The sequence below is a fragment of the Drosophila teissieri genome, chromosome 3R (genome assembly GCF_016746235.2).
Source record: "Drosophila teissieri strain GT53w chromosome 3R, Prin_Dtei_1.1, whole genome shotgun sequence".
Lineage (NCBI taxonomy): Eukaryota > Metazoa > Arthropoda > Insecta > Diptera > Drosophilidae > Drosophila > Drosophila teissieri.
Window position 1 is genome coordinate 25,239,058 of NC_053032.1, and position 18,839 is coordinate 25,257,896.

At 45.8% G+C, this 18,839-nt stretch overlaps 1 protein-coding gene across 2 annotated transcripts; it reads right to left on the reverse strand.

Moving 5' to 3' along the window:
* Window positions 1-2,579: 2,579 nt before the first annotated feature.
* LOC122619392 (limbic system-associated membrane protein) lies at window positions 2,580-15,964 on the reverse strand. 2 transcript variants are annotated; one of them, XR_006326078.1, is made up of 10 exons: window positions 15,807-15,964; window positions 11,306-11,506; window positions 11,028-11,149; window positions 8,544-8,694; window positions 7,718-7,815; window positions 6,946-7,067; window positions 5,806-5,986; window positions 4,644-4,817; window positions 3,975-4,453; window positions 2,580-3,910 (listed from the first exon to the last, which is right to left on the reverse strand). XR_006326078.1 is itself a non-coding variant. In XM_043796302.1 (9 exons), the coding sequence occupies exons 1-9, from the start codon at window positions 15,940-15,942 to the stop codon at window positions 4,247-4,249; spliced, it is 1,392 nt and encodes a 463-aa protein (XP_043652237.1). In that variant the 5' UTR covers window positions 15,943-15,964; the 3' UTR covers window positions 2,580-4,246. The 2 variants fall into 2 exon arrangements, 1 of the variants encoding a protein (XP_043652237.1); XM_043796302.1 differs by having other exon boundaries at window positions 2,580-4,453.
* Between the last annotated feature and the right edge of the window lie 2,875 nt (window positions 15,965-18,839).

Sequence of the window (18,839 nt, forward strand, 5' to 3'; positions counted from 1 at the left end):
CGAGCTGGGAAAAAATCAAACAAAATCGATTGATGTACAAATTTTTCTTAGCATCCGCAAACAATTTTCTCCGAGCGGCGATGGAGATGGAGCCCGCCTTTTGATTTGTGCGTCAATGACAGGCGGTGGGCTGGAATGGCCGGTGGGGGGGGGCTGCTTGAGTGGAAATGTTGTCTTGTCCTGGCAGCCTACTCCTAAATTATGTAGATTTGTTTTAGCATAATGCTTGCGCTTGTGTGTGTGTGCAGGGAGAAGGAAGCGTAGGGCAGGGAGCGGAAACAAGGATCCTACAGCGATTTCTTTTCTCCTCGCCTGCAACGTTTTAAACCGCCATTAAGTTGCCCCCATAAATATCAGGCTGCCCCGTTCCCGAGTTTGCACGAGAAGAATTATGTAAATTCGGTTGGTCACAGGACTGCGTGGTGTGCACACCACCCACACCCACATCCCCTTGCACATCCACATCCACATTTCATTGAATTATTGTGCGTTGCCCAGGACAACTGATGGTCCTGGACGAAGGCAGGACTCGACTGGACTCGACTCGCCTTTTCGACACATTCCCCCGTTGCCATAGTGCTGGTTGGCACTGTGCGGTTGCCTTTGACCCGGCCAATAGCATGCGAGTATATGAGAAATTCTTAAGTTTCCACTTCGTTGTTTGCCCGGGCTAATTTAATTTATTGACATTCACGGCGCAATTTAGTTTAATTTGCCGGACATTCTGTTTGTTGGGCTGGTTGGGCAGAAAGTGTAACTTTTCCATCGACAATTGTGGAAACTTGCGTTTTTAGCAATAACTGCTCGCAGAAATCAAATCAGCTGAAAATTAATTTAATTCGCACTTGAACGGCAAAGTTTGGCTGCCATGTAGCTTTATGATTTGCTTGCGTTTTATTCTCCACCAGGCAGCGCGAAAAACGCGAATAAAACGCGAAAAAACGCGAAAAAAGCGAAAATACCGAGCTGCAAAATTTTAATTATAAAAGTTTGGATCTTGCTCGCCTTGACGCCTGCTTGCCAGCCAAACAAAACTGCCTGACTGACTGACTGACTGGATGGCTCGTCCTGCTCCTTTCGCCTGTTGCCACTCCTGTCTGCGGATTGCGGGTCCTGGTGCAAGGACCCAAGTGGTGGTATTAGTGCCCACCCCAACAGCAGCAGCAGCAGCAGCATCGTGCGCTGCACTTTGCCAATTTCACCAATATTAATTATGATTTCATTTTCGTTAGTTAACAGTTCTTTTTCTCCTTTCGCAGCGATTCTTTATTGCTGCCACGCTGCTTTGAAATGAATACCAATGGAAATGAATGGGGTAAGTGAAAGAGTTTCCTTGTGGCGCAACTTAATTAATTTTACATTGCTGCGAGTGCACTGCTACTGCTCTTCTCTAGCTGGCTGTCGGAAAAGTGTTCAAATGATAAACGAGCTAATTAATATGCGCCAAAAACTTGTCCCTGGGCCAACTGAATCCAACTGAGTCCAACTGAATCCAATGCAAATGGCTGGAAAGAGTCGCTTGTGGCCCGCCAATTATGCGATATGATTTGCAAAAGTTAGCCCCACACTCCCAGCTCCCAGCTCCACAGAATATTTCTGCGAAATGTCCCCCATTTTCTGGGCCAGTTCAACGACACAGTTTTCATTAAAATTCATGTGCAATATATTGAGACTTGCATGCATAATGGTCACTAAGTTTGCACCCGGCAAACTTGGAGGGTGGCATCAAGTGGGCCGCCAACATGCAAATACACCGACATTCCTGGCCCAGGAGCATCTAGGCACTGGCAACTGGTTACTGGCAACTGGTAACTGGGTACTGGCAACTGGTAACTGGGTAGTGGTAACTGGAAACCAGTAACTGGCATCCGGACATCCTCTGCGTTCCGTTGCAAATGCAACTTGCAACGCTAGTATCCGCCTGTGTAAAAACGCAGCTCAAGTAGTTTGGCCGCCCTATGAAATTTCATGCATAAACTTTTGCCAAATGCAAAACTTTTAATAATTTAAGCCGTGCACGTATGTCCACGCTCCTGGGTCTCTCTTGTCCTTTGGTCAGTTGGCTTTGAGTTGGATTTTTGAAAGGGCTTAGAAGTGCTTAAGGCGGAGTCCTTGGGAGAAAATCGACAAAAAAAGAGCCTGCAGTTCCATCGATGATTATGTACTTTCATATAAATTTGCAAAAAGTTTGCGAGTCTGCCGACTGGCACAAAGGATGTGACACATTTAAATTTCATACTTAGGACTGGCATTAGGGCTGGCAAACACTTGAGGGCCTCTTGAAATTGTACAAAAATTGGAATGTATTAAACCATTTTCCAGGCTAAGCTGCAGCTGAGCACAATATTTGCAGAGAAATAATAAAAGTATACGCCACAAGAAAATAAAATGTATATACCCCTCTCGTCTTTGTGAATGCTGATGATTTGCAAACATAAATATTGCTTTTGCCGGAAAAATGGTTTCTAATAACAAGCTGAAACTTGGGATAATCAGAGAGCATGGGTAAATGAAAGCAATTTGCATAGTTTAGTTTACATCTAATGCTTTATTTTATTTTTGAATATTTTAGGGTTTCTTATGCGCATTAATCATACAATTAGCATCGTACTATGTAGTTAGTAATTAATGAATTCACTTTTTATGAACACGTACCGGTCACGTGCTTAGCTATATCTGTTTAATCTGAATTATACTGGTATTTAGCTGCAGACTGGGATCCATTTCGGGGAACCCCTTCTCAACTATATGTTATCTGTAGTAATGCCTGCGATTCGTCCTGCATCCTGCATCCTGCATCCAACTGGCTATGTAAGGTACACACACATACACATTTATGTAGATAAATTGTAACGCTTTTACTTTTTTACTTTTCTATTCGACTCGCACTCGATTCCCCTTTCTGAATACGGTTTTGGTTTCTGTTTCAGTTTTGGTTTCGGTGTTGGTTTTGGTTTTGGCCTCGTTCGATCGATCGACATGCTGAGTACAGAAGGTTGTGTACGAGTTCGAGTTGTAGGCCGCGGCCTATCAAATATACAAGTGACCCTTGACCTCTATGGTGTGCCCTAAATGAAACAGTACGGTTACGGATTCGGATCGTACAATTGGAAAGGTGCAAAAGCTGATAAAATGCCTGCTGGGTTCGCAACACTCAATATTATTCACGTATTTATGTATTTATTTACAGGTTCGACACTCGTGACATTCACGTGCCGCTAATATGTATGCAAAGATTCACATTCAAATACTCCGAATAATATTCCGATTTCGATTCCGATTTTGAGTGGGGTATTATGTTTTTCGACCTTTTGCCTTCCTTTTTTTTTGGTGGTACAACACGTTTGCTTAAATTCTAATTTACATCGAAAAACATTACATTGAATTGCTGTTACGTTGTTATCCTTTTTGGTTATGGGTGCGCTTACTGGCTAAAATAAGACTACAACTGCAATCGAGAAAGTGGCAATACAAATGAAATGAACTCGAACTCGAACTCGATCTCGAATTTGAATTTGAATTTGCATCCGAATTCAAAACGGAAACGTGGCAATTACTTTACATACTAACATTTTGCGGTGTGTGTTTTATTTCATCTCCAATACGAGTAGTTTGTTATTTATGGTTTCGCTCGAAACTAAATAATATCACTATATAATGTTTGCTTAATTTACATACACATCCCGCACATCCTGCACATCCTGCACATCCTGCACATCGGGCCGCATCAGCCCAACATTTATGAAGTAAAATGCAGTTCACATTCAGATATCTAATGCTTATTTACATGACCTAGTTCGACTTGCTTACTCTACCATGGGGATGGAACTGGGGGTGGGCTTTGGATGTTGGAATGGTGGAATGTTGGATTTGCCTCCTCCAATTGCAATTTCCATTAACCATTTTCCGGCTGTACGTGTGATTGGGTGTGTGCTAATTTAATCGTGGACAAAAACTCTTGAAAAATTATTTACATGGGTTACTCGTTCAGCTTTTTGGTTTGCAATCTCTCTTTTTCTTTGTTGCTTAGTGTAGGTCTGGATTCACTTGCTCTCTTGGTGGACAGGTTAGGTGTAGAATAAAATCGTATATTCTTCTGCTGGATTTCTATACACTCCATGTCTCCGTCCTTCCCCGGCAACTGCCTCCTCCTCTAAGTGCGAGTGATTCCCCTTGTCTTGTGCTGCTCCCGATTTTGATCCTGATCCCGATCACGATCCAGACCAGGATTGTCTGTATCAACCGCTTATCCCAGGCCCAGTCGGCGTCTGTCGAATTGGCAATTACTCAAGGCCAGGGCCAGGAGGAGTGCCGTGTGAAGGAGCGTGGATCCCGGCAGGCGGCCTGTGGAGGCACTATTGCTGCGCGACTTGGAGCTGGCCACCACCTCGGCGTCCTCGGGGCCAATGTCCTGGCTGCTGTTGGCGACGACAAATTGAAATATATCGCTGACCTGCGGGCGAGAGGTGAGAGGAGAGAAGAGCAGACGGGGTTTGAGCAAAGAAAAGTGGCACAAAATCAAGATTAAGTAGCCGCCCTGTCGCACCGAGCTGGAGTGTTGGGGACACTCGCTTCGATTTATGCCACAGCTTTTGGCATTGAGCTATATAGTAGATAGTATATAGAATGTGTAGAGAACTCACCTCATTCCAGCCGTAGCGATTCTTGGCCTGCACAATTGCCTCGTAGTAGCCGCCCGGATGCAGATTCTTGATGGTGTAGGACATGATGTGTGTGAGGGGCTCCGAGGCCGGTCGGTGCTCCGGGGTGAGGATGAAGTCGTGCCACCTGCCCGGCTGCTGGTACGTCTCATTCATCTGTACCGCCGAGAAGCAATGAGATAAAGCGAAACGAAGAGCCAAATTAAGTGCCGGATTCTACCATTGACAGTTTTCCCTTTGATTCCTTAATTAATTTTATGTCCTGCGCGAGGAAACCAAATGATTTCCGCTGCGAGCTGCGAGCCCGATCAAGTTATGACAGCTATCACATCAATTAAGCCACCTCCACCACCAACTTCTCCACTTCCACTTCCACCTCCACCTGCTCCTGCTCCTTCCTGCCACTTGATATGCCGCTCCGGCAGAAAGTCCTCCAATAATTGCACTTCAATGGCGCATGAATGCGGAGAAGAAATTATCTCCGCCCAATCAACGGGGCGTGGCAGCCCACTGCAGCTCGACATTCAGCGCCAAGTGTCCGTGAGCTGAAATCTCATTAAATTCGTGACCCAACTCGCCGATTTGCCTGTTTGTACAGCCCAGAGTCGCAATTAAGCGACATTTTTGTGTGTCTACCCTGACATGAGTATTGAAAATCACTTTTCTCTTTTTAGTATGTGCCTTTGCTACATTGAAAACAATTTTTGCATTTTTCTATATTTTCTGTATAACTCCTTCTGTTCCCACATAATTACCCCACTCATTTCTATCTGTTTCCTTGCAGGTTCAGTTCCTTTTATCTGCGTTTTGGATGTCGATTTCTTAAGACATCGCTGTGAGTGTAATTTTAATCACGTGCTTCATTAGTGGGCACAGTGCTCCCCCAGAAACATAAGCCCGCTTCCAGACAAGATGTCAAGGTATCGGATTGCTTGTGGCATGGAGCGTGGGGCATGGAGCATGGAGCGTGGAGCGTGGAGCATCTCGCAGCAGATTGTCAAGATGTCAGTCTGGCGGGATCGGGCTTTGTGCATGTTTCACCATTAATTAATTGAATATACTCCTTTCATATCGGATTGCCAGTGGCTTCCCTCCCGCCCATTATCCACCCATTATCCAGCCCGCCCGCCCCCTTGCCACTCACCTGCACTCGACGGTAGAGTAGGCGGACCTCCTCCAGCGGCGGGTAGCTATCGATTTTCCAGGTCAGATTGTAGCTGTCCGGCAAACGACCCCACTTGGGTGAGTAGAACTCGGCGGCGCCGGGACGTCCGGAGAGCTCCATGTATTTGCGGGAGCGTCCCAGCGAGTTGTCCGCCACGCAGCTGAAAGGGATTTCTAATTAGCATATGGCTTGAGTGGTTAATTGACTTAATTGGCTTTTGGTTTTCGAATTTTGCAGCTCTCTTTTTCATTTTTTCTGCTCTTGCTGTTGCTGTTATGTGTGTGTGTTTGTTTGAGTTGTTAATTTCTGGGTGCGTCATGTTTGCCTGCAATCACTTTTGCACACGGCCAAAAATGTAATTTCCTTTTAATTTTGCATTACACTCTGTCAGCATTACTCATACGCCACGTGGGGCGTGGGGTTGTGTGGCAGCACAACCACCCGCCCCGTGGGCCACTGGCCGCATCGATCTGGCGGCAGTCGGCAAGTGGCAAGTGGCAAGTGGCAAGTGGCTGGCAACCGACTGGGGAACTCGACTCAACTAATCCAAACACGTCGACACGTCGTGTGCACAAAAGCCACTCACTGTGGGTGGTGGCCAGGTGGCACGGTGGCAAGGTGGCATGGTGGCATGATGGTGGTTCAATGGGCACCACTAGCACCATCACCATCACCCACATCGCCCCCATTCGGAAGATGGCTAAAACTTTGTGCATGAAATGTTGTGTCAACATGGCGAAACTTCCGCTTCTTTAATATGTTTCAGACAGATTGACATTGATGTGGAAAACTTGTTTGTCCGCAAAATGGGCGGGGCACGCCCCCCGCACAGACTATTCCCCAGAAGCCAGCAGCCAGAAGCCGGACGTGGCTACACGAATGTTCGAGTGTTCGAGTGTGGCAAATACGGCAACAGCGACGGACTAAGCCTCGATCCCAGACAAGTGGGAACTTACAACTTGCTACTACGGCTAACTGGCTGACAAAAAGTGAAATAAGTTGTAGTCAAAGTTGCCAAATTGACTAAATCAACGCTGGCCGGCAAAGTTCGCAGTAAGCCACAAGTTGTCCTCGTCGATTCGAGGATTCCATTGAACTACCACCAGGAGCAGGACTCACCTGTAGTTGCCAAAGTCCTCCTGCTGGATGTGGCGGATGGTGAGCATGTGACGGTTGGCTCTGGTGGCCATGATGCGCCTGTCCGTCGATTGGATCGGAAATGAGTTCTGGTACCAGGACACCTGCAGCGAGAAGTGACTGGGATTAGCTTGCTTTTCAATGGCGCTGCTGAGGATGATGATCACGATGGAGATGAAGATGAAGCACATGTCGATTGACTGCAGCAACGGATAAGCAACTAATAAATTCAACTCAAAATTTGACCCACTTGCAGTAACTTCTGACTGCCGACTGTCCGCCATTCGAAACGAAAAAAGAAACGAAATGAAATGAAATGAAAGTTGGGCAAATAAAAATGGCATTAATTTGCCACAGCAAGAAATCGGAAAAAGAAATTGCAAGCCAGCCTGGCACAAAGCCTGTGAGAACGAGAACGAGAACAGGACACAATACAACAGAACAGGACTCAACTGAAACGAAAAGCTGAATAACTGAAAAACTGAAATACTGAAAAACAGGAAAAGTGACCTGGAAAACAAAGTTCTTGCATAAACCAATGGCGATGGCGATGGCGATGGCGATGGGAATGGAGAAGGAGGAGGCAGGATGACTCGCTGGCAGGGAGCACTGCATGCTTGCTATCCTGGCTGCCCCCATTCCTTTTCTGCCCATGGCCCCGTAATCGTAATAATCTAAAAATCCACGAAAAATAACAAAAACTGTCTGGGCACAATGGAACGAATGAAACGGTGCATTCAAAGAGCCAACAAACCGTTGCGACTGGATCAGCGAAAACAATGCAAACGAGCTTCGCCTCGAATCCTTCGCCCGAGTGTATCCAGGATTTCTCCACTTGTATATCCGGGGGATCTGCACCCAGATACCCAGGCATCCGTCAGGTTGCAGGATGGCAGCGTAGCAGCAAAGCAGGATTGCAGGATGGCCAGCAAGGACACACAGAGAATGAAAGCAAGAAAGAGAGAGAGAGAGAGAGAGAGAGGGAGAAAGAATTTAGCACACGAAGCAGCAATCTGATTACAGTCAAAAATCAATTTATATACAGTTGCTAAGATTCCGTTTCGTCTCGGCTCTCCTTTCCCCTTCAAATTGTTTTCTGCCCGCCATTTGTCTATATCGAATCAGTCGGCGGTGCCGATGGTGCATTGTTGCATGCATCGAGTATCTTGTATCTAGTATCTGGAGTCGTGTATCTCTGCACAGCGGTTTCTCGGATTTGCTTTCGCGCGGCAGTCAGCAGTTTTAAGGCACTGATTTACGAGTCCCGCGTTACTCTTTTGCTTAAAACACTTTTCTTCGCCTCCAAACTGCATCTGCAGTTTGTAATTTGAAAGTTCTGATCTACCCCAAATGGAACTCAAGCTGCTGCTTTATTCACGCCATGATTAATGACAGAAGTTGCGGCAGAGATACTAAGAAGTTGCAGATACACTTCAATGCCAGGCACTAAATACAAACAAAGCGTACAAACCCACTTAAGATTGGTTGGCACAGAAAGTACAGGCTTATGGTAGCATATCCTTTTGATCATACAACTTATTGAGTTAGATACTTTCTAGAGTTCATCAGAGTGCACTTACACAACACATCCAGCCGCATGTCGACTGTGACCGGATCACCCACTCCGTTGTCGGCGGTGCACTGGTAGACTCCCGCCTGCTGGCGCTCCAGCTTCTCCAGGGTCAGAATGGGTCCGTCTCCGATCCTGGCTGACGACTTGTTTGCGCCGCTCTGCAAGGATATGCCAAAAGGAAGAGAATACGTATATATAGTAGTAGTACAAAAAGGTCGGGATATTTTGTAACGCTTTGTAAACAGAGTGGCAACAAATTGAATCAATCGCCGACATCTTTTGGCCCCGGCTAAAATGAAGTCGGCGAGAGTGCAAGTAGCAAATGTCAAAAGACAAATGCTGTTGGCAAGCGAAAAAGTACGTAGACCAAATGAAACGAAACGAAACGAAACAAAACCCAAATGAAGACATCTCCAGCGAAAAAGTTGCTCCTGCTGCAGAGGAGGCGGAATAGGAGGTCAAAGGGCAAGTTGCACAAATATTGGATGTGGAGCATGCAAACTGGATGTAAACACAGACATCGGAGCGGGTCTCAAAGGGCCAAAAAGGGCGTTGTAGCAAGTCAGCTTTTTGGCTTTCTGGCTCTTTGGCTCTCTGGCTGCGAGCGTCTTTTCTTTGGCAACCGGCTTTTGCCATGGCTTGGCTTGGCTTTGCATTGGATTTTGAGGGGGGACGCTCCCCGGGGGGAACACGTGTCAACGTGTGCTGCAAAGACAGCCGAAAACACGACGGAAATGCTGGGGCAGATTGAAATGGAACGCAGCTCTATGGAAAGATACCCAGCCCGGCAGTGTCTCCTGGCAAGGAGCGGGTGGAGCTAGAAGGACCTCTCCATTAAGGCGGAGTCGAAGCAAGTCATAGTACCTGCCTAGGAGCAAACAAATCGAACGGAAATGTCAAATGCGCCAAAGTGCAGCAATGCAAACGAGACTTTTACCCAAATGCAGATGCTCTGACATGGACATATATGGCACACACATTCGTCGAGTGCTAACGACGCCGACACTTGCTTTATTGAAAGTTTGCGAGTGAATTCAAGTGGTGCACTCAGAAAAAGCAATGTTAATATCATTAAATCAATATCAATATCAATATGAAAATATGCACAAGTTGTGCAGGAAACTGCCAGGAAATGCATCATATATTAATATGCACTATATGTATTTGATAAGTAGCCCTGTTTGGTTTCTGTACTTTAGTAAGTTGAAATGCCTTCCTGATTTGTTTTCCCCTTTTCCAAGTGTGGCCACTGACTATGTGCTAACTGGTCGAGTGACACTGACAGGGACTGGGTCAGTGGACTGGTTGCCAAGCGGCAATTTCTTGGGTCCATGTTCGGCCTTTGCCGGGTGGCAGTGGAATATAGCATACTTTTGAGGGCCTGTGAATCGCATTAATTACGCTTTGAGTGCGAGCCAGCATTTCTACCTGGCAACCTGCAGTCCCCGAGTCTCTGGGTCTCTGAGTCTCACCTGCTCGGCATTTGCAAGTGGCTGTCGCTGACAGTGATTTAGTGTAAATTCCCTGGCAGCGAATCAATGCCAGATTGGGATTGGATCCCGAATATATAGACCTACTAACTGGTGTATAATGGCAAATGTGTAAGCCAAGTGTGGCGCTCCTTTTGTGTATTCTGTGTATATTGGGTAGTGTCTGCATGCTCTAGTTGGCACAACTTGATAAACTTCTCGAAATTAGCAGCGAAAACTAATTGCCAACTCGCATCCGCATTTGCAAGTCATAGAAGTCGGCATAAATTCATGTGTCCCCCTTCCCCTTTCCACCCCTTGTGGCAGCATTCGTTTGCCAGCCCGTTTTGGCCCACTTTGTACGGCCCAGTGGCAAATATGTTATCCCTTTGTTGGCTCATGCGTAAAATTATGTGTTTGTTGAATTCATAATTGCCTCCCATTACTGCCACATGCCGCAGTCGTAGATGGTTGTGCCTTGCGATTTATCATCTCACTTTTTGTTTGCATGCTCTGATTTCGGCGGCAATGTGTTGAAAACTGTGAGTGATGAGATATGTTGTTGATTTATAATGTAAACAGCACAACGCATTCCTATCTAGACCTGGCTTTAATGTGGGAGCGAATCGTTTTTAATTAATAACGCCCAACTTTTGGCCATGCAAAATGGCTGAAAAACTTTGCCACTCCCACTTACACACCAACTCACTCCCACCTCATTGCCCCACTGATGGCGAAAAGTTGGCGGGCTCTTAAGAGCTTAAAAGCGAGTGAAAGTGAAATTTGAAAGGGAAAGTGCTCAGCAACTGACCCCACGCAGTTTTCCAGTTCCCAGTTCCCAGCTCCCATTGGGAATGAAGAACGCAATTTAAATTTACATAACGATGCGAAACAGTAGCGAAGCAGTTGCGAAACAGTTGAATTAAATTCAATTAAACTAAATGAAATTCACTTAAAACGGCTTCGAATTCTCCGGAGCACACAGACACACAGGCACACAGACAAAGCGATGTGTAACGAACCTTCTTGGTCCAGTAAATGGATGGCACCGGATTACCAGATCCCTTGCACTCCAGCGTAATGGGTCCTCCTTTGCGGGCCTGCAGTTGTCCGGATGTGGGAATGGCCCGTACACTGGGCGGAACTGTGGCGAAAAGGGGGTAGAGATGGCAGTTCAGTAAATCAGTGGCTAATTGATGTGTGTGCGCCTTAAGGAGCAGGAGCAGGAGCAGCAGCAGGAGCACTTGTCAAATGCAAATCTGTGTGCTAATGCTGTGCAAACATGTCGACGTGTACTCACCCAATATCTCAACTGTGTGCACTTGATCACGATTTATTTTGTCACTGATTTGACAAACATAATCCCCGGCATCTTGAGGCTCCAAATCGGATATCTCTAAATTATAACCATCTATCAGTCTTACGCGCTCATCCCTTGTAACCATAATGTTGGAGGCAGTGAGCACATTTGTTCCCCGTCGCCACAGAAGGACGAAATTGCCTGCAAGAGATAGAGAAAGAGATAGAGATACAAATGTAGATAGAGATAGAGATGGAGATGTAGCAAAAGTGTGGTCCTATAAGCAGATGAAAAATATATAGAGTGTGTGTGTGTCCTCTTGTTGGCTGCGAAATTTATTGTAAAATGCCGCAATATAAACATGAAACATTTTGCTGCCAGCGTAGACATATACTTTCAGCTGTCACTGTGGCTGCGAAAGTTCGTTGTGAAGAGCGGCAGGCGAGTGAGAATAGTTTTCGTCCTAGCAGATACATATCTATCCTTCCAACTTTCCATCTTTCCATCTCGCAGCTGTGAAAATTCTGCAGATTCCTTTCTGTTTGTCTATCCGGAGCGAAGGTCCTGCCAGCAGCCAGAGTAGCAGATATAGTAGCTGGATATGTGCTGGATATGTGTGGGCTGCTGTTTTCATCTATTTTTTAGTATGTTTGCCCATATAAATGACATAATTTTGCAGATGTTGTTGGCATAATTCTTTGCTCTGCCTTTTTTATTCTTTGTAAAATATGCATACCAGTCGGATCGCTTTTATTGTCGTCGTCGTCGTCGTCGTTTTGGCCACAAAAAGGCAAACGAGAATTTGTTAAATGAGATTAAGTGGCGTATAATATGTTTATTTATTTTGTGTGCTTAAGTCCCTGAATGAGAGACCCCGCATTCAACTGCGCCGGCCTCGAACAATTTATGAACTTGTATTTATTATGGAAATATTAAAAAAACAAACGTGAAAAAGCGCCGCACACCCACATTACGTATACGTGCTGTAAAACCGAAATCAGAGTTGTGTAAACACGACGTCGCCAGCGTTTATCCAATGTAAAAGTGGGTGGCTGGTGGTTCGTCCTTTGCCAACTCAGTTCGCCTCAGTCCAGCGGGCAACGGTCAACGGTTTGTTGGCATATGATTTTCAGCATTCGAAATATGAAATTTTAATGAAATGTGTTTATTTTCCCGACCTCCGAACTCTCATGTGTGCGAACCCACTGGCAGCTGACATTTTCCCGACCTTAAGCCGCCATTAAATAATCACAGCTTAAAGTAATGCATTATTAATGCCGCTTTCGAAATGCATTCGCGTCTGTAATGAGTGTGCTCAGTTGAGCATTTGCCTTCCATCCGCTCATTAAGGGGAGTTCACAGCGACTTCCAAATACTCGCTCAAGTTGCGCACAAAACGGGGCACAGGACCCCTTCGAAAAGTCCTCGCCGAATCCTGCAGCTTAAACCCAGGCAATCATCATTTTATTGGGGCTCGATTATTATTGAATCGACTCCCCGGCCGCCGCAGCAATTGCCCGGCAGTTTGTGGATGGTGAGCAGGTGGTGGAGGGTTTTATTTTGATTTTATATTAGTCCTTGCCGGTTTCCGGTCCTGCATTTTATTAGAGTCTAATGGCTGTATATTGATATTATTGGTAGGGGAGAGGAATGCCATAAAAATTTCATTTTATTGCTCGTCAATATTGACATGTGAATTCGCTGCTGCCCTTCTGCCTTTTTAGAGCACTTTGTGGCTCATATTTTTCATTGGCCTACAAGATGGGTTCGATTCCTGAATTTCTACATTCCTAAATTCCTAAATGAGTGAGCCACTTTGCTCGTGTGGCCCCAACTCTCAATAGATTTTGGGTAAAAGCAATTTGGTAAGTCAATACGCTGGCTTGCCTTCGGAGCAATGAAAATCCAATTTATAACCGCGCTCAATATTTATTGATCAGCGTTCTTGTCTGCCATTCACTCACCGGGTGACAACATGACGTATACGTATTTGATTCGCACATATGCGACGACTGGTACATACATATGTACCCCCCATATCGTCCCACAGCGAGCACGGCAATCAATGAACGGCTTCATAGACCATTTGATACTTAATTTCTTTTATTGGATTAAAGGCTTGCCACGTCGCTCTCTTTCAGCTTGACCTCGCCGCCGGCTCTTGGGGCATGAAAGCTGCAATCAAACCCTCGCCATGTCACCCATCGTTAAAAGCTGAAGCGGATTGATGACAGTGCAGTGGAAAAAGTACACACACACAGTGGCTGTTGGACCGCCAGAAAACATGGCCAGTGACATGGCCAGAACCGCAGTGCATCGGGGAGGGATTTCCGGTAACAAATAGAGGAAGCCCGAGCATTGTCTACATATCCAATTACTCCCTGCTGCTGCAGACATTATCATGATTATTTAGCAACAAACTTCAAGAGTTGCTCCAGTTTAATTACCACCAGGATGCACAGGACTCACAGGATGCACGGGATTTCGATTGTCAAAGGAATCATCGAGCAGTTCACATCACCGCTCGGCCATCTGAAGCGTATAGAGAATTATAAAGTCGACGAAACTATAAACTATAATCCCCAGCTGAGCTCAAATGACAGCTTAAGGCGCAGATTGCAAATCTGTGTTGGCCAGCTGCACATTTGTCTCTACAAAGCAGGTGAAAACGGCTGCAAAAAAGTCGAAACATCAGGCGTTAATGGGAAATCATTGCACTTTAATGCCTCGGCTAGGAAATCGAATTAAATGAAAATATTTTTCCAAAGAAAAGGCTACGCACCAACAAGCTGCTACACACGGAAATACACGCACGGCGTTTGTGGGACATGCACTCGGCGAAATCGGTAGTTAACTAGATGAAAAGAAAGGCTATGTTCTCAGTTGGAGATAAATCTCACATATATCAATGGCGCACATATGTAAGATAATCCTTAGGACAGTTTCTTGGCTCTTACTGATACATCATCATATTCACGCATTTGGTCCAGTAAAAAGTGCGATAAAAATTACAATTAAATTACAAGTGTGACTTTTTCTGCGAAAATGTCATGTTTTGCGCCGTGTAGCATCCGTTTGATCTGCATTGCCTTTTCCACAATCACGGAGTGGAAAACTTTGACTGATGTCAATCTGTGGAGCCGTGGAGTGCATGCTGCGCGGACTGTCGTCGCTGCCATCAATGTGCAATTTATTTTCATTTGCTGCGAACGGTTAATTGCATTTTATTTATTGGCATGTCAACAGCAGTCGCAGTTTGAACTTTTCCCCTCTCGTTTTCTCGTTCAACTGGGTCAGAAAATTAAAGCGCTTTCCGCCGATAATGACTGGCGCGAAGGAAAGCCATCAGCTCGGTCAATATTAGTGGAAACTGTTTAGTCCCCGCAAATATACCACACCATACCATTCCATGCAGCTCGCCTTTAATTGATTAAAATTCGAGTCGATTTCCATCGGCGGCGTCGCGTTATCCGCAGAGTAACTTCCTGGCAACTTTGACTTGTTTGCCAACAACGCCCAGCATGTTGACCACTTTGATGGTGGTCAAAAGTTTTGCGTCACTCAGCGGAATAAAATAGACTATGATAGACTAAGCCCAACCGATTTAACCCACATACAGAGGTGCTTTTGACGTTGATCTGCCAGAGAGATAGATATCTTTCGCACTTGAGTGAACTCTGGAATTTCATTAATTAAGATATTCATGTGCGAAATACGGGCAATCAAAGCGAATAAATGGCAATGCATTTAGGCATTTTTGCATCAGTCCTGTCTAATTGAAGTCGAGAGCGATGTGGCTGGCCTTGCTGCATATTTTAATATCTCTCACTCGATAGAAAACAGCAGCCATTCATGCATCCATGGGCAATGGGCAATCAAATGTCATTTTATTTGCAGCCCAGCTGCATTCACGCTTCGCTTGCATTTCCATGCCGTTTGCTGTTTTCCCGTTTGCTGTTTTCCCGTTTGCCATTTGACTGTTCCGACTCGCTGGGAAAATCTATCAACTGGCGGCGAATCAAGGCTAAACTAAACTCCATTTGGCCATGACAAACGGCCATGCGGCTGGCAAACGTTAATCAGCCAAATTTATTTGCTGCCAATATGTGTGAGGTTGCATATTTGGCCAGCCGATTTATAAATGCGAAGGGAAAAATGTGTCGATGCTTTTCTGGCCAAAAGCGAGCGACAGGCTGTTGACAGCTGTTGTTGGTTGGTTGGCCAAATGTGTTGGCGCCCTGGCCATGTTGTTCTTGTTGCTCTTGTTGCTCTGGCATATTAAATTTATGTGAAGTGACATTTTGCCTAAACATATTTGCATATATTTTGCATAATTCACACCGACTGCCTTCTGCCAGCCGTCGAAAATATCATCATCATCATTATTATTATTATTATTAGTATTGTTGTACGCTGGCAGCTGCATTTATTTTTATGATCGCATTTTCACATCGCAATACTAATAACGCCGGATTAATTATACCAAAATGCCGAAACTCACCCAGATTCTCCACCTGGCAGGGCAGGACGAGCGTGTCCCCGACGACGGCGCGGTAGGTGTGTCCTCTGGACAGGAAGCGGGGCAGGGTGGCGGTCAGCGTGGAGGGTGCCACCGCCGACTGTTGCACGTTGCTCATCGAGCGGCTGTTGCTGCCTGGAAAATGGGAAAGCGGAAAAGCGCACAAGCGGGTTAGGTTGCGGTCGTACACGGCTAACAAGCAGAGCCATATCGTATTCGAATATGGCAAACATTACGCAATATATATATTTTATATTTCATATATTTCACAAAACCAATTAGCACCCACAGCACCATATCGATTTCACAAAGAAATGCGCCACAGCGGCACATCACAATAAGCTCAACTCATAAATTTGAAACCCTAATACATTTCAATTACTAATATTAGACAATATGAAACTGTAATATTTTTGTTTTTTGCCAAAATTTGAATATTTTATTGGATATGATTATTGTTTGCTATTTTACCAGCCGTAACCAAATAAATTATTTATAATTAGCAGTCAAGCGTAGCTGTGCAATTAATTGTCTTATAAATCAAACCAAAATTGTAATTAACGCTGATAATAAAATGACACCACAGCACATATAAATTGTTAAAAAATTATAACTTTGTTTAAATGGAGGGCTAATACATATTTGCTTCTAGCTATAACTTCTGTTCTTAAGGCACCTAGTATTTCTTCGAGTGCACACTCAGTCCAGCTTGGAGGGCACATCTATCGATGGCAATTTGTTGCCAGTCGAATGGGTTTCAATTAGCATAAAAATGTAACAGCGAGTCCTTCGCGTCTACGCCGAGACCCCATGACTCCCAGGATGGCAATAAACGCGCAGTACGCGCATACCGGAACGTTAGCGCGTTATGTGAGTTGGCGCTGGGGCAGGACTATGTGGAAGGACACCGAGCTGGTCCTGCGCCCCCAAACCCACTGACACCGCGCGGTGCGTGTGACCCGTCAGAGTGTGTTAACGCACTCGCCGGACCCTCGGGGGCATCGTTTCCGTGTCCTGTCGTGTGCTGTCCTGCCAACATGGCCAACGTGAAAATTGCTGTCGCCCAGCAGCAGCAGCAATAGCAGCAATAGCAGCAGCTTAAAGCCAATTTCTACACTTTCTATGGGGCGCCGAGAAAACACGGCACTGAGAAGATGGAACAGTCTGACCCTGCTTCAGTATTGCCGGCTTTTGGGCGACAAATGAGCGCAGCGAGGCGAAACTAATGTTCGGCCCGGCTAAATGCAGTTCAAGAGCAGGTCCTGCGCGGTCCTGCGCTGTCCTGCAAACAGGACACCAACGCAGCGTAACAAATTTGATTACAGGAAGTGCGGAGCAGCAGACTTGCAGTAGGACTCCTCCTCCTCTCCAGTCCAAAAGACGCCCCAAGGAGTCGCCAGGAGCGCTAGGACAAGAGAGAAAAGCAAGAGAGATAGCTAAACGGCAGCATCAGCAAACAGGCCAAAAGTCCTTACTTTTGGGCCACGCCCACTCCTGCTGCCGACTGCACTTTTCCGCTTTGTGTGTGAGTCTGTGCCCCCTCGTTTTATCTTTTACGACACCCCTGGACACGGCCATCTTCCCATCCAGCCAGCAACTTTGACCCACCTGTCTGCTTTTAGCCGCCTCCGCCTTCTTAAGAGACACTTTTACAGGTCCTTAGCGCCCGGCGAACATAAAAGGACATTTTCGCAGATCATCATTTTACGGGGGCTGGAGTGCGGTCGGGGGTGTGGGGGGCGTGGCCGTGGACAAAGGAAGCGGGCGAAAATTGGTCAGGCTTTAATGCTGGACATGGCCCGTGCGAATTTGTCGACCCTCAGATTTTTTATATTGTCTCGGGACAAAGACGCACGCTTGTGTGAAATTGCACAAATTTTGCAGTCAAATGAACTTTAAGACGCAGTCGCAACAGGAGTAATGTGATAGGGGAGTAGTAAAACCGAATAATGGATACTCAGGAGTTGCGAGATTTTTCAACATTAAGTGCTTAGAAAGCAGAGCGAACGAAACAAACCAAACTAAAGGATACTTCTGTTGGGTGGATATAGAAGTCTTGATCTCTCATTCCGGTAACCCACACATATATCTCTTGTATCTCCCAGCTAACACAAGTCTGCACCAGTCCAATCTGCCATCTGCCCACAGGACCCACGTCCATGTGAGTGTTCAACGGGTCCTGGGGCAGCACTTTAAATCTCTTTTATGCCCAGGACCCTTGGAGTCCTGTCGAAATACGAGCCGACCCCTGCGTTAATATCTCGACGTGCATAAATATGTCTGCGTTGTGCAGTCGACGCGATATGCACCTCGTATCCTTTGCGGCGATGCCCGAAATTAGAGTTGTGCATATGAATTTGGGGCCAAACTCTCCTTTCCTCTCACTCTTCTGGCCAGTTGGCCAGTCACCTCCGTTGGCCGGCGGTCATTCGGGCCAAAAACGACCCAAGTGCCACATGTCGAGGCACCAGCACATATTTTTCAAATGACCAAAAATGCAGTCGGTCTTAAATTGCATGCATGAAATGCATTAAACATGCAAACCACTTCGCACCGAGAAAGCCCAATGGCAGTGAGGTGATTTGTGTGAGTTTCGGTTTTGGTTGTGCGTACCCCATTTTTCGGGGGGCGGTGGCAAGGCCAAAAATTTGTGGGCAGGGCGTAGGCGCATTAAACAATTTTAAAGTGGTTGCCAACTATGCACAAAATTTCATTAAAAGTGGGCAAAGCTGGGGGAGCAGTCGAGAGGCAGAGGAGCTGCAATGGAACGGCAAACTTTATTGCTGTTTCTCGACCAGAAAGTCTGTAATTGTGCACTGAGCAAAAATGTGCGCCTTTAAAACAAGCGTATGTTATCGAAATAGTTAGTAAGTTGGTTGCCGAGATATGAGCACATATGATTTCATTAACTAATAAAATTCTTTGATACAAATTTCCTGTTTGAAGTACAAATTCTCTCAAGCTTTTTCTGCGTGTTGAAAAATCCCATAAGACCAGGAACATGGAGAGCTGAAG